The 23,233-nt window shown below is 46.0% G+C and overlaps 1 protein-coding gene across 2 annotated transcripts in view; it reads left to right on the top strand.

Annotated features, from left to right (window-relative positions):
* Positions 1-621: 621 nt before the first annotated feature.
* The window catches only part of LOC116352909 (ER membrane protein complex subunit 1), a 23,591-nt gene continuing 979 nt past the window's right edge, over positions 622-23,233 (top strand). Inside the window, exons 1-23 of one of the 2 annotated variants that reach the window (XM_031803794.1) lie at positions 783-950; positions 1,399-1,526; positions 1,645-1,710; positions 1,884-1,977; positions 2,113-2,241; positions 2,544-2,670; positions 2,978-3,133; positions 4,886-5,059; positions 6,121-6,192; positions 6,323-6,421; positions 7,227-7,323; positions 11,313-11,429; positions 11,847-11,855; positions 13,290-13,489; positions 14,741-14,890; positions 15,173-15,334; positions 15,673-15,792; positions 15,891-16,028; positions 16,602-16,775; positions 17,701-17,911; positions 19,323-19,407; positions 21,286-21,415; positions 21,862-23,233. The exon at positions 21,862-23,233 is cut by the window's right edge and continues 979 nt beyond it. In XM_031803794.1, coding sequence (XP_031659654.1) covers positions 808-950; positions 1,399-1,526; positions 1,645-1,710; positions 1,884-1,977; positions 2,113-2,241; positions 2,544-2,670; positions 2,978-3,133; positions 4,886-5,059; positions 6,121-6,192; positions 6,323-6,421; positions 7,227-7,323; positions 11,313-11,429; positions 11,847-11,855; positions 13,290-13,489; positions 14,741-14,890; positions 15,173-15,334; positions 15,673-15,792; positions 15,891-16,028; positions 16,602-16,775; positions 17,701-17,911; positions 19,323-19,407; positions 21,286-21,415; positions 21,862-22,041 — 2,961 coding nt within the window. In that variant the 5' untranslated portion in view covers positions 783-807 and the 3' untranslated portion in view covers positions 22,042-23,233. Of the gene's footprint in view, positions 951-1,398; positions 1,527-1,644; positions 1,711-1,883; positions 1,978-2,112; positions 2,242-2,543; positions 2,671-2,977; positions 3,134-4,885; positions 5,060-6,120; positions 6,193-6,322; positions 6,422-7,226; positions 7,324-11,312; positions 11,430-11,846; positions 11,856-13,289; positions 13,490-14,740; positions 14,891-15,172; positions 15,335-15,672; positions 15,793-15,890; positions 16,029-16,601; positions 16,776-17,700; positions 17,912-19,322; positions 19,408-21,285; positions 21,416-21,861 lie in introns of both variants that reach the window. The other variant, XM_031803795.1, reaches the window with a different exon arrangement.

Genomic DNA, 23,233 nt, shown 5'->3' with positions numbered 1-23,233 from the left:
ATCACTTATAGTAGAAATACTATCACTTATAGTAGTAATACTATCACTTATAGTAATAATACTATCACTTATAGTAGTAATACTATCACTTATAGTAGTAATACTATCACTTATAGTGGTAATACTATACCACTTATAGTAGTAATACTATACCACTTGACCTGGTTCAAATACTTTGTACTACAAATATTTGTTCAAATACTTTGAGCGTTTGCTTGAGTCTGCCTGGAGGTCCAGATGGGTGGGTTTGACAGTTTTGGGACTTTTCTATTGGTTTATTAAGCCAGGCAAGTTCAACCCGGGCACATATTTAAATTAAGTATTTTAAACCCAGGTCTGAATACCATGAAAGATAGGCTACAATATAAGTTATTTTAAATTCTGAAAAATACCATTGACCTACTCTGCTGTAGGACAGACAGACAGACAGACAGACAGACAGACAGACAGACAGACAGTGTGTGTGTGTGTGTGTGGTGGTTGGTTTCAGTGCCAATAGTCCTCTCACCATCACAATCCAGCACGGTAGAAGGCGGTAATGCACCTTATATGTTAGTTTACATATCGCCAAATAAAACGAAGAAGAAAATCGACCCGGAAAGGATTATTACATGGGTTATCAGAGACGGAAGAGGAAGCGAGACACCCCACTCCCTATTTTATTCTGGTTACATTTACAGCCAATGAAATAAGCAGACCATACCCAGCAGCTATTGCATTGGTGTCCATGGGAGAACCACCCCCTTTAAGCAGATCGGAACTGACCATTTTGTTTTCAATGGTTAACGGCCTGAGTGAATCATCTTCATGTATCGACCATCTTTGGTCGTTACCTTCACTAAGAAGTCATCTGTTAAAATGGCTAAACTAACGTCTTTATTTGTAATCTTATTGTCTTTTTTTTGTATTAGTGAAGCTGTTTTCGAAGATCAAGTTGGAAAATTTGATTGGTATGTTAGCTAGCTATTTTACAATTGAGAATGTGTATTGATTGTGCCATGCAGCTAGTGAACGTAAGCTAATGCTATGTGCTAACCATTGACAGCGTCAGATGTGGTTGATCTTAGACACAGGCGAAAAGGCAGTAGATCTCCCCGGGGTTGGATTCACTCAATAGTTAGCCCTGTCATGTCTGCACCCGTCTCTTGTTTGAACATATATGCTAGTCATTCACGAACGTAAATGTATTTTCAGATCGCTTCTTTTAATGGGGTTAAGGATCAATGGGGGAAGGAGACCCGTTACCCCCAGATTTGTCCCACTTGCTCCTTCTTGTGATCAGTGTCTATGTAATGATTATGTGCATTAGTGATTGATTAACTAAAGTAAAAAATAGCTTACTATATTTCAACAAGAAGGCTTGACTGTTAAAAAACATTCCTCTTTTCGTGTTTCCAGGCGACAGCAGTATGTGGGGAAGACGCTCTTTGCCCACTTTGAGTCGAATACACAGTCATCTAAAAAGATGTTTGTCGCCACCGACAAGAATATCTTTGCCTCTTTCAACTCCAGGACTGGAGATCTCCGTGAGTATTTGTAATTCACATTACAATACGAATGGGTTTATAGCTTTTCTCTTTGACTCTGAAATGTTTTTTTTGTTGAGTTGCATAGAGTTAAATATTTTTCATTCTGACTTTATAGTTTGGAGACATGTGGACAAGACCGGACCAGAGGGAAGCATAGACATACTTCTGCTGCATGGGCAAGGTGACTACAGCCTATTAAAAGTTTGTTGTAGACCTGCCTAGTTTCTTGGCCTAGCCAACATAACCGTGTTGTACAGAGTCAAAGCATTGGCTCTATCTAGGCCTATGTTCATTTTAAGATCCTGCCTTCATCTTTCACAGCGGATATTTGACTGTTCTTTACGTCTTCTCTAGATGCTCTGATGGTGGTTGGAGATGGTCGTTTGCTCCGTTCCTGGGACACAAACATTGGCGGGCTGAACTGGGAGGCCGTGCTGGATACTGGCAGGTGTGTGTGTCTTCGTGTGCAGATTTACCTGTTTCTCATTATCTGCTATTTTATATCTGAGACACTCTCAATAGAAATTGACATAATTGATTTTTAGAGATTTCGAACGGCTCATAATGTCTCTCTCTATTTCAGCTTCCAGGCTGCGTGTTTTGTGGCCATACAGGACACCGTAAAGCTTGTGGCAGTGCTAAAGAAAGCTGCCATCTCTCTCCACTACTTATCCAATGGACACCAGAAATGGGTGGAGAATCTGCCTGACAGGTAGGTACAGTAGGACACTGGTGCTGTCTGGGACTAGACATGGGTTCAAATGGTATTTGTTTTTATTTCAAATGATTTAGCTGCACTTGGTGACGCTTACCTAACGCAATGGAGCCAATCAAATGTAGCCAAAAGTGCAAGCCCTGCCCATCTGGCAATCCATAAAGGCTCAATCAAACACTCAAAGTATCTAAAAATATTTCAAATAGTATTTGAACCCAGTCTACAGCACGTAGGTAATATACATTTAATTTCAGGACTGTTGTAAAACTGATCTACTAATTATTTTCTGTACCCCACAGTGATGCAGTCCAGTACCAGGCAGTGTACTCTGGGGGAGAAGAGGAGGTCTATGTGTTGGGGGTGGTTCCTAACTCTCACCTCACTATCATAGCCTACAGCCTAGAGGATGGAGAGATCATCAAGCAGGTAACTACTCTAGCACTGTCATCAAACCTTCATTGGCAACCATTTTAAAATTCATGAAGGTATCAGGAAAGGGCCTCTTTTCCAGAGCCAGATTAAGCCTAGTCCTTGATTTTAAAAATAAAAATAAAACCCATCTTCTTTTGAGCATGGTTTTTCAGTCCAGGAGGAAATGGAATCTGTGTCTGGGAAACCAGCCCAAAGGGTTACTCCTCCGTCAGCATCTACACTGTGTCTGTTGGTCCACCGTAAGCCTGTACACACATGTCCTGTCTCTAACCCAGTGATTCCTGTCTGTCGTTGTCCTCAGAGATCAGTCGAAGCCTCATGGCTGTCCAGTATTGAGTCCAGCTGTGTGGTGGTCGGTCAGGGGGTGCTGATGTGTGTGGATCCCGCCACTCTCGCCCTCTACACCCTCCCGATACAGGCTGAGGAGACTCCAGAGTTCAGCCAGATCCTACTACAGGTACTGTACCTGTCTCCCACTGCCACAACCGTATCGTTCAGTGAGCCAGTGCTTGATGGCAACAGATATGTTTGCAACTGATCTTATCGAATAAGAGTAAAATAATTTGTAATGAGTTTGAATACCAGTCGGTATAAGTTTGCCTGCTGATCTTAAGGTTCAGTCGGTATTCAATAACAAGGATAGGAATCAAAGGTGAAATAGGATCGGATTGGATTTCAGATCTATCTATCGATCTATAGATAGATGATCCGATGATAATGGACCGCGAGCGAGATAGATCGATAGATGATCCGATGATTATATATACATGATAATGGACCTGTATATTTTTCAAATAACTGCCCCTTTTCTAGCCTGCAAGTCGAGTTTGACAAACAAATCGGTCTTAAAAAAAATAAAATAAACTGAGCAGCCCTCCTTTAAATGTCAAAATCCCAATGTGTCTCGAGCCAAAAAGTTTGCCTGCCGATCTTAAGGTTCAGTCATGGCATCTGTTTTTGCTTTCACTTCTGTGATGTTTAAATTAATTATTTTAAATTATTTTTCATTATTATATATATTTTTTCATTAGTCCACTTGTTAAAACATTCCCAAAATGTTTTTGCGTGTCAAGTTTTCAAGATGTTGGACTTTCAAGATACAACGTGTCAGTTGACACCTCATGATGACTCCTATGATGCAAAACACTTCCTGATGAAGAGGCAAGTGACACTTTGCATCTTGAAAGTCCAACGTCTTGAACTTGACTGCTGCCGAATGTATCAACAGTGGACTACACCGTCTCACACGTCAAATGGCGACATTCATCCCTCTACCGATTTGTAAAAAAAACCAAATGTTTGCTCATCTGCCTAAAACGAATTCCTAGTTCTGAAAATCACTCTGTTCTCGGTAGCTATGACGCACTGGCTACTATGGCAACCCATGCTCCAGCTAGCAGCCCTAGTGCAAGCTAGTTTGAACGGTCATACGCAAGCTAGTTTGAACGGTCATGCGCTAGCTAGTTTGAACGGTCATACGCTAGCTAGTTTGAACGGTCATGCGCTAGCTAGTTTGAACGGTCATGCGCTAGCTAGTTTGAACGGTCATGCGCTAGCTAGTTTGAACGGTCATGCGCTAGCTAGTTTGAACGGTCATGCGCTAGCTAGTTTGAACGGTCATGCGCTAGCTAGTTTGAACGGTCATGCGCTAGCTAGTTTGAACGGTCATGCGCTAGCTAGTTTGAACGGTCATGCGCTAGCTAGTTTGAACGGTCATGCGCTAGCTAGTTTGAACGGTCATGCGCTAGCTAGTTTGCCAGCTTGTTGTTGAAGTTGTACGGAACCAAAGTTGTGGGACTGTTGTCAGTCAGATACATGCTGATTTCTGAGAACTGGCTCTGTGTCTCGCTACTCTGGCCAACGTGATGACATCACAGAGAGGAGTCAGCTGTAGAACTCGGCGCACCAATCACAGCAGAACAGAATGAAAAATCTTTCGGGAATTAGCGAGAACTTCACTGCACTAGCTAGCATGTGTATTCAGCATGGAGTGTGTGAACTGGTTTTGTTGGCATCCCTGCCTTTTAGGTTCATATGGGTTGATTTTGAGACTGGTTCAGCTAGTTTTTGAGTGGATTTTTTTCCTTTTAAATCCTGTGAATACCTTGTGGATTAATTATCCCATTGATGCTATTGCTTGATGAGTGGAAACGAATGACCAATGTCTTTCTGTTGCTTCCTTTCCTGCTCCCCCCCCCCCCCCCCCCAGTCTCTGGATCTGGAGGTGTTCCCAGGCTTCCAGCCCGTCCTGGTGTCCAGCCAGCCCCACCCGGCCCGCTCCCCCCTCTCAGAGTTCTTTCTCCAGCTCGGACCAGACCACCATGTCCTGCTGCAGCTCAATGCTGATGGATACACCATCGCCCCACTCAGAGACTTCCAGCCGGTACACATTCAATCATTCATTTATTTTTGTTTATTCAATATAGTTGAATTCAATAAACGTAATTGATCCCAGACAGGTAATCATTAATGTCACTGACTTTTGTTATACCATACAGTAAATCATATCTACCTATATACAGTAAACCGTATCTACCTATATACAGTAAACCATATCTACCTATATACAGTAAACCATATCTACCTATATACAGTAAACCATATCTACCTATATACAGTAAACCATATCTACCTATATACAGTAAACCGTATCTACCTATATACGGTAAACCGTATCTACCTAAATACGGTAAACCATATCTACCTAAATACGGTAAACCCTGTACCTGTATACAGTAAACCATATCTACCTAAATACGGTAAACCCTGTCTACCTTGTATACGGTAACCCTGTCTACCCTGTATACGGTAAACCCTGTCTACCCTGTATACGGTAAACCCTGTCTACCCTGTATACGGTAAACCCTGTCTACCCTGTATACGGTAAACCCTGTCTACCCTGTATACGGTAAACCCTGTCTACCCTGTATACGGTAAACCCTGTCTACCCTGTATACGGTAAACCCTGTCTACCCTGTATACGGTAAACCCTGTCTACCCTGTATACGGTAAACCCTGTCTACCCTGTATACGGTAAACCCTGTCTACCCTGTATACGGTAAACCCTGTCTACCCTGTATACGGTAAACCCTGTCTACCTTGTATACGGTAAACCCTGTCTACCCTGTATACGGTAAACCCTGTCTACCCTGTATACGGTAAACCCTGTATACGGTAAACCCTGTCTACCCTGTATACGGTAAACCCTGTCTACCCTGTATACGGTAGAACGTGTCTGAGTTTGATTACTGCTATATATTTCTCCCCGGTGCTACACGTCTCTGGATAGTCCATCTGCTGTGTAGTACACAGTGTATTATTTGCCTATTTACCAACCTGGACAATATATGACCTCAAATGTTGTTAGTTGGAAGGTCAATAAAGCTGAATGAGTTCTAAGTGGAGATAATAAACACGTTTCTATGTTGTTGTTGTTTTTTACAGGCGTTCTTAGTCTCATTTGCCACCACGGGGAAGAAGACTGTTGCTGCCGTCATGACTCCCAAAAACGAAACGGTGAGTTGTCCTCGTGTCGCCTAAACATCTAAGTGTTGCGTCACGCGTGTGATCCGTAATTTCAGCAGTTGAATTATTCTGCGGTGAATTATAACCCCGTTGGTTATCTCCCTTGTCGTTCCCACTCCAGGCTTGTGCCATCAATCTGTTCAGCGTTGACTCTGGTCGCAGGCTGTTGGATACCACCGTCCTCTTTCCCCTGGAGCCTAACGGGGGGAAACCACACACGGTGAGTGTTGTCTGAATGTCGGTAAGGCAGGTAAAAGGTAGTAAATATGGGGTTTTGACACATCCAACCCCCTCGCTTCCAGAAAAGTCTAACGGAAACCCGGTTGGAATCTGCCAATGTTGGGGTGCAGGACGGCAATCACATTTATTAATAAATCCTTTTTTATATGATCGGTTGTCACGAAGTGCTTTACGGGTCACTCTGTGGTGTCTCACCCTGTGGTGTCTCACCCTGTGGTGTCTCACCCTGTGGTGTCTCACCCTGTGGTGTCTCACCCTGTAGTCTGTGGTGTCTCACCCTGTAGTGTGTGGTGTCTCACCCTGTGGTGTCTCACCCTGTAGTGTCTCACCCTGTAGTCTGTGGTGTCTCACCCTGTAGTGTGTGGTGTCTCACCCTGTGGTGTCTCACCCTGTGGTGTCTCACCCTGTAGTGTGTGGTGTCTCACCCTGTGGTGTCTCACCCTGTAGTGTGTGGTGTCTCACCCTGTGGTGTCTCGCCCTGTAGTGTGTGGTGTCTCGCCCTGTGGTGTCTCACCCTGTAGTGTGTGGTGTCTCACCCTGTAGTGTGTGGTGTCTCGCCCTGTAGTGTGTGGTGTCTCGCCCTGTAGTGTGTGGTGTCTCGCCCTGTAGTGTGTGGTGTCTCGCCCTGTAGTGTGTGGTGTCTCACCCTGTAGTGTCTCACCCTGTAGTGTGTGGTGTCTCACCCTGTAGTGGGTGGTGTCTCGCCCTGTAGTGGGTGGTGTCTCGCCCTGTGGTGTGTGGTGTCACCGTGTGGTGTCTCACCCTGTGGTGTCTCCCCTCCCCAGCTGTATGTCCATGCCTTCCTGAAGAAGGACGACTCTGTGGGCTACAGGGTCCTAGTGCAGACACAGGACCATGCTCTCACCTTCATACAGCAGCCAGGTATGTTTACACACACACACACACACACACACACACACACACACACACACACACACACACACACACGTTGTTTTTACTATCCTTGTGAGGACCAAACGATTGATTCCCATTCGAATTCCTATTTTCCCTAACCTTAACTCTGAACCCAACTCCTAACCCTGATTGTAAACCAACCCCCTCAGCCTAAAATAGCTTCTTCTTCCTTGTGGGGACGGAGAAATATCCCCACAAGGAAGAAGAAGCTATTTTAGGCTGAGGGGGTTGGTTTACAATCAGGGTTAGGAGGGTTATCTGAATGTTCCTTGTTTTAGTACCCTTGTGAGGACTTCTGGTCCCCACAAGGATAGTAAAAGCAGAAACGTACACACACACACACACACACACACACACACACACACACATTAGGGATTTGTCTGCCATTTGTAATCTTTGTATTTTTGGGGGTAAAAAAAAAAGAATTAAAAAAAGAAAATTGGGATGGAAAAGCGCTCTTTTCTAATCTAATCTAATCTAATGGTCTAGATTGTTCTCATACGAATGTTTTTAAAAAACGAACATAAGTTAGACGGTCGGGGAGAATTGAAAATTCCCAAAACAAAGCATTTATTAGTATTCATTTTGTTATTATGTTTGTGTGAAAGAACACAGCATTGTTCATGGCGAAATGCATAGAGTTGTAGGAAATGTAGCTTTAAACTGCGAAAGGGATTCTCAGCTCCATCGAGAACTGTGTAGACTTAATTGTATAAATAATCTCAACCTCGCCGAGATGTAAAATATCCTCTACAATGTCGCCGTGACGACGGGCGACTGTTCTCATTGCCACTCCCACCACCTAAGCTTATTTTGGATTCACAAAAACACACACTGGAACACACACGAACACACACTGGAACACACACTGGAACACACACTGGAACACACACACACACACACACACTGGAACACACACACACTGGAACACACACACACACACACTGGAACACACACACACACACACACTGGAACACACACACACACACTGGAACACACACACACACTGGAACACACACACACACTGGAACACACACACACACTGGAACACACACACACACTGGAACACACACACACACTGGAACACACACTGGAACACACACTGGAACACACACTGGAACACACACTGGAACACACACTGGAACACACACTGGAACCACACACACTGAACACACACTGGAACACACACACCTGGAACACACACACACACACACACACACTGGACACACACACACACACACACACACACACACACACACACACACACACACACACACACACACACACACACACACACTGGAACACACACACACTGGAACACACACAACACACACACTGGAACACACACACACACACACACACTGGAACACACACACACACACACACACTGGAACACCACACACACACACACACATGGAACACACACACACACACACTGGAACACACACACTGGAACACACACACACACACCACTGGAACACACACACTGGAACACACACACACACACACTGACACACACACCACACACACTGGAACACACACACACAACACACACTGGAACACCACACACACACACTGGAACACACACACACACACACTGGAACACACACACACACACACTGGAACACACACACACACACTGGACACACCACAACCCACACACACACTGGAACAACACACACACACTGGAACACACACACCACACACACACTGGAAACACCACCACACACACACACCAACTGGAACACCACACACACACACTACACACACTGGAAAACACACACACACACCGACCACCACTGGAACACACACACACACACACACTGGAACACACACACACACAAACTGGAACACACACACACACACAACTGGAACACACACACACACACACTGGAACACACACACACACACACTGGAAACACACCACCACACACCACACTGGAACACACACACACTACACACACCACTACACACACTGGAACACCACCAACAACACACACTGGAACACACCACACACACACACACACACTGGAACACACACACACACACACCACTGGAACACACACACACACACACACACTGGAACACACACACACACCACACATGGAACACACACACACACCACCACTGGAACACACACACCACACACACACACTGGAACAACACCACACACACACACGGAACACTACCACACACACACACACACTGGAACACACACAACACACACACACACTGGAACACACACACACACACACACTGGAACACACCACACACCACACACTGGAACACACACCACACACACACACTGGAACACACACAACACACACACACTGGAACACACCACAAACACACACTGGAAACACACACCACACACACACTGGAACACACACCACACACAACACTGGAACACCACACACACACACACTGGAACACACAACCCACACACACTGGAACACACACACACACACACACTGGAACACCACACACAACACACACACTGGAACACACACACACACACACACACACTGGAACACACACACACACACACACACTGGAACACACACACACACACACACTGGAACACACACACACACACACTGGAACACACACACACACACACACTGGAACACCACACACACACACACACTGGAACACACACACACACACACACTGGAACACACAACACACACACACACTGACCACACACACACACACACACACTGGAACACACCACACAACACACACACTGGAACCACACACACACACACTGGAACCAACACCACACACACTGGAACACACACACACACACACACTGGAACACACACACACACACACACTGGAACACACACACACACACACACTGGAACACACACACACACACACACACTGGAACACACACACACACACACACACTGGAACACACACACACACACACACACTGGAACACACACACACACACACACACACTGGAACACACACACACACACACACACTGGAACACACACACACACTGGAACACACACACACACACACACACTGGAACACACACACACACACACACACTGGAACACACACACACACACACACTGGAACACACACACACACACACACTGGAACACACACACACACACACACACACTGGAACACACACACACACACACACTGGAACACACACACACACACACTGGAAACACACACACACACACACTGGAACCACACACACACCACAGGAACACACACACACACACACTGGAACCACACACACACACACACTGGAACACACACACACACACACTGGAACACACACTGGAACACACACTGGAACACACACTGGAACACACACTGGAACACACACTGGAACACACACTGGAACACACACTGGAACACACACTGGACACACACTGGAACACACACTGGAACACACACTGGAACACACACACACACTGGAACACCACACACACTTCACACACACATCACACACACATCACACACACATCACACATCACACATCACACATCACATCACACATCACACACACACACATCACATACACACACATCACACACACACATCACATACACACACATCACACACACATCACATCACATACACACACATCACACATCAACACACACATCACATACAAACATCACATACACACACACATCACATACACACACACACATCACACACACACACACATCACACACACACACACATCACACACACACACACATCACATACACACACACACACACATCACATACACACACACACACACATCACATACACACACATCACATACACACACATCACATACACACACACATCACATACACACACATCACATACACACACACATCACACACACACTGGAACACACACACATCACACACCACACACTGGAACACACACACACACTAGACGAGGCTTCTAACCAACCCCTGTGATTCCAGGACGTGTGGTATGGACCAGAGAGGAGGCCCTAGCTGATGTTGTTACCATGGAGATGGTGGACCTGCCACTCACTGGCACCCAGGCCGAGCTGGAGGGGGAGTTTGGCAAGAAAGCTGGTAAAGAACGTCAGAGATCAGAGCCTAGCGAACGTTATTCATGTTATCATTTTAAAATACACAACGTAGAAAAGACAACGCGCATAAAATATAATAATTAAGAATGACACAAAAAAAAGTGTTTCTCTAATGTTATTATGCTTAGTCATTCCCTTTTAAAAATATATGTATTGAAGTTTTTAACATGGTCTTTTTTGTTTATTTTTATTTTTATTATTTATAAAATATATATATTTTTTTAATGTGTTTTTTGTTTCTTTTTGGCTTATTTGTGATGGCCTGTTTTTGTTGCCGCCAGGAACGTATAATGATATTTGACCCTGTCTAAGCTAATTGTCCTCTTATGTATTGCTATCCCCAATTGGCTTAAGTCTTGCTCTGTCTCTTTGGTTTTCTAATTGCTGCGCTTGGATCCAGCCATTCAAGGTAAAGCTCTGAGCTTTCTGTGTCCTTTCTGTTTGCTTATGTTGACGATCAGTAGCGAAGGGCTCTGATTTTAAGGTTTCTGCTTTGTTGTCTGGTTGTGTTCTTGTAGTCTTTGTTGTGTTCTTGTAGTCTTTGTTACGTTCTTGTAGTCTTTGTTGTGTTCTTGTAGTCTTGGTTGCGTTCTTGTAGTCTTTGTTGTGTTCTTGTAGTCTTTGTTGTGTTCTTGTAGTCTTGTGTTCTTGTAGTCTTGTGTTCTTGTAGTCTTTGTTGTGTTCTTGTAGTCTTGTGTTCTTGTAGTCTTTGTTGTGTTCTTGTAGTCTTTGTTGCGTTCTTGTAGTCTTGGTTGCGTTCTTGTAGTCTTGGTTGCGTTCTTGTAGTCTTGGTTGCGTTCTTGTAGTCTTGGTTGCGTTCTTGTAGTCTTGGTTGCGTTCTTGTAGTCTTGGTTGCGTTCTTGTAGTCTTTGTTGCGTTCTTGTAGTCTTTGTTGCGTTCTTGTAGTCTTTGTTGCGTTCTTGTAGTCTTTGTTGCGTTCATGTAGTCTTTGTTGTGTTCTTGTAGTCTTTGTTGTTTGGTTGCGTTCTTGTAGTCTTTGTTGTGTTCTTGTAGTGTTGTGTTCTTGTAGTCTTTGTTGTGTTCTTGTAGTCTTTGTTGTGTTCTTGTAGTCTTTGTTGCGTTCTTGTAGTCTTGGTTGGGTTCTTGTAGTCTTGGTTGGGTTCATGTAGTCTTGGTTGGGTTCTTGTAGTCTTGGTTGGGTTCTTGTAGTCTTGGTTGGGTTCTTGTAGTCTTGGTTGGGTTCTTGTAGTCTTTGTTGCGTTCTTGTAGTCTTTGTTGTTTGGTTGCGTTCTTGTAGTCTTTGTTGTTTGGTTGTGTTCTTGTAGTGTTGTGTTCTTGTAGTGTTGTGTTCTTGTAGTCTTTGTTGTGTTCTTGTAGTCTTTGTTGTGTTCTTGTAGTCTTTGTTGTGTTCTTGTAGTCTTTCTTGCGTACTTGTAGTCTTGGTTGCGTACTTGTAGTCTTGGTTGGGTTCTTGTAGTCTTGGTTGGGTTCTTGTAGTCTTGGTTGGGTTCTTGTAGTCTTGGTTGGGTTCTTGTAGTCTTGGTTGGGTTCTTGTAGTCTTGGTTGGGTTCTTGTAGTCTTTGTTGCGTTCTTGTAGTCTTTGTTGCGTTCTTGTAGTCTTTGTTTAGTTCTTGTAGGCTTGCGTTCTTGTAGTCTAATTTGTTTGTAGATCAGTATGTGGGCTTCAGTGTCGACCTCGTGTATGTAGTGTCCCTGTAGAATGAATCCTCTGTCGTCCTGATAAACCTGAGGAAACTTCTTGCGGTCCAGCCTTCTATCGTGACGACTTCCCTCTCGAACGATAACTGTTTTTATAATCTAACGACTGAAACTGTAGATAATAACGTGTGTCCGTCTGTCCGTGCTTCTCCCTCCCCCTTAGACGGGTTATTCCCCATGGTGCTGAAGCGTCTGTCATCCCAGGTGACTCTGCTCCAGGCGTGGCTGGCCCACCTGTGGAAGTTGTTCTACGAAGCCCGTAAACCCCGCAGCCAGGTTAAGAACGAGGTCACCATAGAAACATTGTCCAGGGATGAGTTCAACCTGCAGAAGATGATGGTTATGGTCACCGCCTCGGGGAAGGTGAGACGAGAGGGGGTCACGGCCTCGGGGAAGGTGAGACGAGAGGGGGTGGGGGGTCACGGCCTCGGAAGGAGAGGGGGAGGGTGGTCACGGCCTCGGAAGGTGAGACGAGAAGGGGAGGGTGGTCACGGCCTCGGGGGAAGGTGAGATGAGAGGGGGGGGGGGGGGGCACGGGGAAGGTGAGACGGGAGTGGGGGTCACGACCTCGGGAAGGTGAGACGAGAGGGTGTGTGTATTTATAGATGGCAGAAGGTGATCCTCATGGTCACTGCCTCCAGCAAGGTGGGAAACTACCTGCTAAAAAACATGTAAAGGTAAAAAAAAGGAGAAACTAAAGGTGAACTGCTGCTAGAGATCTACTCATTGGTAGAGAAAGGTTCTGTCTGATGACCTCACCACTACTGTCTGATGACCTCACCACTACTGTCTGATGACCTCACCACTACTGTCTGATGACCTCACCACTACTGTCTGATGACCTCACCACTACTGTCTGATGACCTCACCACTACTGTCTGATGACCTCACCACTACTGTCTGATGACCTCACCACTACTGTCTGATGACCTCACCACTACTGTCTGATGACCTCACCACTACTGTCTGATGACCTCACCACTACTGTCTGATGACCCCATCACTACTGTCTGATAACCCCATCACTACTGTCTGTTGACCTCATCACCTGTTGACCCCATCACTATTGTCTGATAACCCCATCACTACTGTCTGACCTCATCACTACTGTCTGTTGACCTCAGCACCAACATTGGTAGACAAAGGTTCTACTGTCTGATGACCCCATCACTAATGTCTGATGACCCCATCACTAATGTCTGATGACCTCATCACCTGTTGACCTCATCACTAATTTCTGTTGACCTTATCACTACTGTCTGATGACCTCATCACCTGTTGACCTCATCACTAATTTCTGTTGACCTTATCACTACTGTCTGTTGACCTTATCACTACGGTCTGTTGACCTCATCACCAACATTGGTAGCACTTTACTGTAGTCCTAGTGAGGCTCATATGCAGGATGTTGTGTTCAGTCGAAGCACAAGCTCTGTCAAATGCTCTGAATGTGATGTGCTTTTTTGTACAATCGATTTAATAAATGATTGGAATGTTGTTTGGAAGGATGTTCGGTTTTCACACTGCGTTTTGTTCTTGGCCATAAAACAAGTACCGTTATACTTTATAGCGCACGGTATGAAATAATCATCTTTGATCTCTGTTTGGTTCCAGCTCTTTGGCATCGACAGCAAGTCAGGCAGCATTCTGTGGAAGCACTACCTGGAGAATGTTCAGCCCAACGCAGCCTTCAAACTGATAGTTCAGAGGACTACCGCTCACTTCCCACATCCCCCACAGTGCACTCTGCTCATCAAGGATAAGGTAGAAAACAACACCCATGGACTGTGTTGCAAAATAGTCCTTACTACACCATTTATTTATTTTTATTTGAGAGCTCTGGTGAATTTTAAGATTCCCCAATGATTTTAAATTTGATCTTGAACCTGAAAAAGACATCGGGGGGGCTGTCGTTATCAAGCATCTCAGTAGGGATTAATACTTACGTACTGTAACTAGGTAGGGCAGCTCTTACTCCGACGTTGGAGGAAATGGCTCTATTTCTTTCTAAACATTTCTGCTGTCCCCCCCCCCCCCCCCTCCCAGGACACTGGCCTGGCCACCCTGCATGTGTTCAACCCCATATTTGGCAGGAAGAGTCACATCGCCCTGCCGGCCCTGCCCCGCCCCATCCTCCAGTCACTCCTACTACCTGTTATAGACCAGGACTACGCCAAGGTCCTGTTGCTGGTCGACGACCAATACAAGGTAGGACTGTCTGATTCCAAGGTCCTGTTGCTGTTCGATGACCAATACAAGGTGGGTCAATGACCAATACAAGGTAGGACTACATCTGTCTGATTCCAAGGTCTTGGGGGGGGGGGGGAAATGAAACATCATAGGTTTTAACCGATGTGAAAGAAAAATTTATAATCTGTTGCATTGTGGGAAAGATTTGCGCCTTTATTTTGTAAAGTCCCTGTTAGTGTTGATTCCCTTTCGTTTTTCTGCCTTTTATGTGTTCCCTCCCTTCCCTCCCTCCTTACTTCCCTCCCTCCCTCCCCTCTCTCCCTCCCCTCCCTCTTTACTTCCCTCCCTCCCTCCAGGTGACAGCCTTCCCCTCCACTAAGAACGTCCTACAGCAGCTCCAGGAGATGGCCTCCTCCATCTTCTTCTACCTGATCCGCTCAGATCAGGGAAACCTGTCTGGATTCAGGCTGCGTAAGGTGACTTAACACTGTGTGTGTGTGTGCACGCGACATTAATTTGTGTGTGTGTGTGTGTATGCATGGATGTGACATTGAGTGTGTGTGTGTTCATCCAGGACCTGTCCACAGAGCGGATCTGGGAGGTGGTCCTTCCTACAGAGGTTCAGAAGATAGTAGCTGTCAAAGGGAAGAGGCCCAACGAGCATGTCCACTCTCAGGGCAGAGTGATGGGAGACCGCAGTGTTCTCTACAAGGTAAACACGGCTCTAGGTGGTAGGACAGTGTTCTCTACAAGGTAAACACGGCTCTAGGTGGTAGGACAGTGTTCTCTACAAGGTAAACACTGCTCTAGGTGGTAGGACAGTGTTCTCTACAAGGTAAACACGGCTCTAGGTGGTAGGACAGTGTTCTCTACAAGGTAAACACGGCTCTAGGTGGTAGGACAGTGTTCTCTACAAGGTAAACACGGCTCTAGGTGGTAGGACAGTGTTCTCTACAAGGTTAACACTGCTCTAGGTGGGAGGACATGCACATGGCCAAATCAATTCCAGTAATTCATTAAATAATTCTATGTTTACTCTGACACGTCAACAAGAGGTGGCTCTACACGCAAACAATTTAAGGGCCGGTTTCCCAGATCCAGATTTTAGACTAGTCCTGGACTAAAAAGCATGTTCAGCGGGTAATATCTGCAAACTTTGACCCAAAAGTTGAACTTTTAATCATTTTTGAGGAGCAAACAAATGCACATACAAACAAGAATATATATATTTTTTGTGTGTGTGAAGACCTGAATAACAGTCTCTTCTTTTTTTTCTTCACCACAGTACCTGAACCCTAACCTGCTGGCAGTGGTGACGGAGAGTACAGACACACACCCTGAGCGGGCCTTCGTGGGCGTGTTCCTGGTCGACGGTGTGACTGGACGCATCATCCATGAAGCCGTCCAGAGGAAGGCCAGGGGGCCCGTACACTTTGTCCACTCTGAGAACTGGGTGGTGGTGAGTAGTAGTAGTAGCAGCAGCAGCAGCCAAGTATTCACAGTAGTAGTATTATTAGTAGAATTATCAGTAGTAGTATTAGTAGAATTATCAGTAGTAGTAGTATTATTATTAGTAGTATTATTGGTAGTATTATTATTAGTAGTAGTAGTATTATCAGTGGTAGTAGTATTATTAGTAGTATTATCAGTAGTAGTAGTATTATCAGTAGTATTATCAGTAGTGGTGGTAGTAGTATTATTAGTAGTATTATCAGTAGTGGTAGTAGTATTATCAGTGGTATTATTATCAGTAGTATTATCAGTGGTATTATTATCAGTAGTATTATCAGTAGTGGTAGTAGTATTATTATCAGTAGTGGTAGTAGTATTATTATCAGTAGTGGTAGTAGTATTATTATCAGTATTATCAGTAGTGGTGGTAGTATTATTATCAGTAGTAGTATCAGCAGTAGTGGTAGTAGTATTATCAGTAGTGGTGGTAGTAATATTATCAGTAGTATTATCAGTGGTGGTGGTAGTAGTAGTATTATCCGTGGTATTATCAGTAGTGGTGGTAGTTGTAGCAGTACTGGCAGAATTTGCAGTAGTAGTAGTATTATCAGTTGTAGCAGCATTTGCAGTAGTAGTAGTAGTAGTAGTAGTATTATCAGTGGTAGTAGTAGTAGTAGCATTTGCAGCAGTAGTAGTAGGAGTAGTACTATTCGAAGTAGGAGGAGCAACAGTAGTAGTATCAGCTGCTGTTGGTACAGTCACAAGTGTTACAAAGATGATTTCTATGGTGAGGAAAAAGGCTAATGAACTACTGTCTTCCAGCTATTGAGAAACCTTAAACATTTTCTGTCTCTCTCTCGGTCTCTCTCGGACTCTCTCTCTCTCTGTCCCTCCCTCTCTGTCCCTCCCTCTCTGTCCCTTCCTCTCTACAGTACGAGTACTGGAACACCAAGTCCAGGCGTAATGAGTTCAGTGTGCTGGAGCTGTTTGAAGGGACAGAGCTGTATAACAGCACAGTGTTCAGTAGTCTGGACAGACCCCATCTGCCCCAGGTCCTACAGCAGACATACATCTTCCCCTCTCCCATCACCACTATGGAGGCTACGCTCACTGAGAAGGGCATCACCTCTAGACATCTCCTGGGTTAGTATGGGAGGGAGGGATGGGTGGGTGGGTGTTTTTGTGGGTCAGTATGGGAGGGGTGGGTTGCTCCCTGAGACCTCCTGGGTCAGTATGGGAGGGAGGGGTGGGTTGCTCCCTGAGACCTCCTGGGTCAGTATGGGAGGGAGGGGTGGGTTGCTCCCTGAGACCTCCTGGGTCAGTATGGGAGGGGTGGGTTGCTCCCCGAGACCTCCTGGGTCAGTATGGGAGGGAGGGGTGGGTTGCTCCCCGAGACCTCCTGGGTCAGTATGGGAGGGAGGGGTGGGTTGCTCCCCGAGACCTCCTGGGTCAGTATGGGAGGGAGGGGTGGGTTGCTCCCCGAGACCTCCTGGGTCAGTATGGGAGGGAGGGGTGGGTTGCTCCCCGAGACCTCCTGGGTCAGTATGGGAGGGAGGGGTGGGTTGCTCCCCGAGACCTCCTGGGTCAGTATGGGAGGGAGGGGTGGGTTGCTCCCCGAGACCTCCTGGGTCAGTATGGGAGGGAGGGGTGGGTTGCTCCCCGAGACCTCCTGGGTCAGTATGGGAGGGAGGGGTGGGTTGCTCCCCGAGACCTCCTGGGTCAGTATGGGAGGGAGGGGTGGGTTGCTCCCCGAGACCTCCTGGGTCAGTATGGGAGGGAGGGGTGGGTTGCTCCCCGAGACCTCCTGGGTCAGTATGGGAGGGAGGGGTGGGTTGCTCCCCGAGACCTCCTGGGTCAGTATGGGAGGGAGGGGTGGGTTGCTCCCCGAGACCTCCTGGGTCAGTATGGGAGGGAGGGGTGGGTTGCTCCCCGAGACCTCCTGGGTCAGTATGGGAGGGAGGGGTGGGTTGCTCCCCGAGACCTCCTGGGTCAGTATGGGAGGGAGGGGTGGGTTGCTCCCCGAGACCTCCTGGGTCAGTATGGGAGGGAGGGGTGGGTTGCTCCCCGAGACCTCCTGGGTCAGTATGGGAGGGAGGGGTGGGTTGCTCCCCGAGACCTCCTGGGTCAGTATGGGAGGGAGGGGTGGGTTGCTCCCCGAGACCTCCTGGGTCAGTATGGGAGGGAGGGGTGGGTTGCTCCCCGAGACCTCCTGGGTCAGTATGGGAGGGAGGGGTGGGTTGCTCCCCGAGACCTCCTGGGTCAGTATGGGAGGGAGGGGTGGGTTGCTCCCCGAGACCTCCTGGGTCAGTATGGGAGGGAGGGGTGGGTTGCTCCCCGAGACCTCCTGGGTCAGTACTTTGTTTGTTTTTGAAATAATAAAGAGACTGCGAAACGTTGCCTAAACAATAACCAAGGATACTAAGAAGTATTTGTTATTGACAGTCAATAATGATTTTCATGGTTAAATTTTTTTGTTGTTGTTGCTAAACCTTTAGTTATGCAGAGTTTAGTGGATTTAATGCACTATCTGTATCGTAATTCATTTGTTTCTCAGTGGGGTTACCATCAGGAGCCATCTTGTCTCTCCCCAAGATGTTCCTGGATCCACGGAGACCAGAGGTCGTCACTGAACACAGCCGGTTAGTACCAACCACCCCCCTGGGTCGTGTTCATCAGGCACCAAAAGGAAGAAAAATGTGCTGAAACTGGGAGGGAATACCTCTTTTTGTCCCAATTTACAAATGCACAATTGTTTCAAAACATTTTTTGCTACATTGTGCACTAATGAACAGGACCCTGTTTTTTTTCTAAAGTTATTTGACCGTTAGAGAGGAATACTGGTTCAAATCAAATCAAATGTTATTTGTCACATGTGCTGAATACAACCGGTGTAGAGACCTTAGGGTGAAGTGCTGAATACAACCGGTGTAGAGACCTTAGGGTGAAGTGCTGAATACAACCGGTGTAGAGACCTTAGGGTGAAATGCTGAATACAACCAGTGTAGAGACCTTAGGGTGAAATGCTGAATACAACCAGTGTAGAGACCTTAGGGTGAAATGCTGAATACAACCGGTGTAGAGACCTTAGGGTGAAATGCTGAATACAACCGGTGTAGAGACCTTAGGGTGAAATGCTGAATACAACCGGTGTAGAGACCTTAGGGTGAAATGCTGAATACAACCGGTGTAGAGACCTTAGGGTGAAATGCTGAATACAACCGGTGTAGAGACCTTAGGGTGAAATGCTGAATACAACCGGTGTAGAGACCTTAGGGTGAAATGCTGAATACAACAGGTGTAGAGACCTTAGGGTGAAATGCTGAATACAACAGGTGTAGAGACCTTAGGGTGAAATGCTGAATACAACCGGTGAAGAGACCTTAGGGTGAAATGCTGAATACAACCGGTGTAGAGACCTTAGGGTGAAATGCTGAATACAACCGGTGTAGAGACCTTAGGGTGAAATGCTGAATACAACAGGTGTAGAGACCTTCGGGTGAAATGCTGAATACAACCGGTGTAGAGACCTTAGGGTGAAATGCTGAATACAACAGGTGTAGAGACCTTAGGGTGAAATGCTGAATACAACCAGTGTAGAGACCTTAGGGTGAAATGCTGAATACAACCAGTGTAGAGACCTTAGGGTGAAATGCTGAATACAACCGGTGTAGAGACCTTAGGGTGAAATGCTGAATACAACAGGTGTAGAGACCTTAGGGTGAAATGCTGAATACAACCGGTGTAGAGACCTTAGGGTGAAATGCTGAATACAACCGGTGTAGAGACCTTAGGGTGAAATGCTGAATACAACAGGTGTAGAGACCTTAGGGTGAAATGCTGAATACAACAGGTGTAGAGACCTTAGGGTGAAATGCTGAATACAACCGGTGTAGAGACCTTAGGGTGAAATGCTGAATACAACCAGTGTAGAGACCTTAGGGTGAAATGCTGAATACAACCGGTGTAGAGACCTTAGGGTGAAATGCTGAATACAACCGGTGTAGAGACCTTAGGGTGAAATGCTGAATACAACAGGTGTAGAGACCTTAGGGTGAAATGTTTACTTACAAGCCCTTAACCAACACCACAGTTAAGAAAAATAGGTTTTAAGAAAGTATTTACAAAAATAAACTGAAGTGAAAAATAAAAGGTAATTAAGAACCAACAATAAAATAACAGTAGCGAGGCTATATACAGGGGTTACCAGTGCAGGGGGTTCCAGTGCAGGGGTACAGGTTCGTTGAGGTAATATGGATAATAAACAGAGGCGGAGCAGCGTGAAATGGGGGAGGGGCGTAACAATGTAAATAGTCCAGGTAGCCATTTTGATTAGCTGTTCGGGAGTCTTATGTTTTCGGGGTAGAAGCCTTTCTCTGACCTAGACTTGGTGCTCTGGTGCTGCTTGCCGGGTTAGTACCAGAGAGAACAGTCTGACTAGGCTGGCTGGAGTCTTTGGCAAATTCTTTGGGCCCTTGAAACTCTATGAAAGTATGAATTGATTTATCATTTATTTCCAGTGAGGAGAACCTTATACCCTACGCCCCAGAGATGCCCATCCGCACAGAGTGGTTCATCAACTACAATCAGACCGTAGCGAGAGTGAAAGGAATCTACACTGCCCCCTCTGGCCTGGAGTCCACGTGTCTGGTGAGTCTATGGTCTATTACATTGGTTTCCAACCTGTTTCGGCTACTGTACCACGAAGTACATTTTGCTATGTCCACAGTACCATTGGAGTACCCCTCATGTGCATTTTACCATTAGGCCTATGGTCTCATGAGTCTTCTCTAGTACCCCCTGTGGATAGGCTAGGTACCCCCAGGGATCCTAGTACCCCCTGTGGATAGGCTAGGTACCCCCAGGGTTCTTAGTACCCCCAGGGGTCATTGTACCCTCTGTGGATAGGCCAAGTACCCCCATGGTTCTTAGTACCCCCAGGGGTCATTGTACCCTCTGTGGATAGGCCAAGTACCCCCAGGGGTCCTAGTACCCCCTGTGGATAGGCCAAGTACCCCCAGGGTTCAAGATTCAACTATAGTGTAGGTCAAAAGACTAAATATTTAACACAGAAATGTGAATGTTTTGTCACACAGGTGGTTGCGTACGGTCTTGACATCTACCAAACCAGGGTGTACCCCTCCAAGCAGTTCGACGTGCTGAAAGATGACTACGACTACGTCCTGATCAGCAGTGTTCTGTTCGCTCTGTTCTTCGCCACCATGATTAGTAAACGTCTGGCACAGGTCAAACTCCTCAACCGGGCCTGGCGGTAAAAGAGTCAACTTCTCACCTTTCAACTCTGACCTCTCCGTTGCTGCATGGATGACCCCGGGACAGTGGACGAGCTGAAGCCGTTTTGGTGGGGGGGGGGGGGGGTCGTCTTTCTTTTTCAAGGAAGAGATTAATTTCGGGTTGCCAGATTTCTCTCATTTTTGTTTGTTTAATTTATTTGGTAAAACTTTGAGGTAGAATTTAAGGGGAGTTATGTTGCCTTCAGAACGTATTCCTACCCCTGGACTTATTCCACATTGTTTTACAGCATGAATTCAAAATGGATTAGATGTATTTATTTTTTTCCCTCACCCAGCTACACACAATAACCCATAAAGAAAGTGAAAACAACATGTTTTTAGAAATATTTGTACATTTTATTGAAAATGAAATACAGATCTAATTTACGTAAGTATTCACACCCCTGAGTCAATACTTTGTAGAAACACCATTGGTGGAGATTACAGCTTTGCGTCGTCTTGGTCGTGTCGGTATCAAGCTTTGAGTCATCTGGAATTGACGATTTTCTTCCCATTCTTCCTTACAGATTTATTTTCAAGTTCTGTTAAGTTAGATGGTGAACAGCAATCTTCAAGGTTTTCTCCAGGCGGAGCTGTGCCTGGTTTTCTCCAGGCGGAGCTGTGCCTGGTTTTCTCCAGGCGGAGCTGTGCCTGGTTTGCTCCAGGCGTAACAGTTTGCATTCAGGCCAAAGAGTTAGATTTTCATCTCATCAGACCACAATCTGTTTAGATATGCTTTTTTTTTGCCAGTTTCGGGCATGCTGTCATGTGGCTTCCATCTGGCCACTCTCCCAGAAAGCCCAGATTAGTGAAGTGCGGTAGAGACTGTTGTCCTTCTGGCAGATTCTCCCATCTCAGCCAAGGAACTCTGTAGTTCTGTCATTGGTCACCTCCCTAAACAAGGTCATTCTTGCCCGGTTGTTCAGTTTGGTCGGATAGCCATCTCTAGGCAGAGTCTGGGTAGATCCATATTTTTCAATTTCCCAATGATGGAGATCTCCGTACTCTTGGAAACTTTCAACACTCTAGAAATCGTTGTGTAACCTTCCCCCGGATATGACTCAACCCAATTCTATCTCGGTGATCTACAGACAGTTCCTTGGGCTTCATGTTATATTTTCTGTTTCTGACATCTGCTGTCAACTGTGGGACCATATATAGACAGGCGTGTTTC

Source organism: Oncorhynchus kisutch, linkage group LG24, assembly GCF_002021735.2.
Source record: "Oncorhynchus kisutch isolate 150728-3 linkage group LG24, Okis_V2, whole genome shotgun sequence".
Lineage (NCBI taxonomy): Eukaryota > Metazoa > Chordata > Actinopteri > Salmoniformes > Salmonidae > Oncorhynchus > Oncorhynchus kisutch.
Note: the sequence above shows the minus strand (reverse complement) of the source record. Positions and strands in the feature narration are given on the sequence as shown.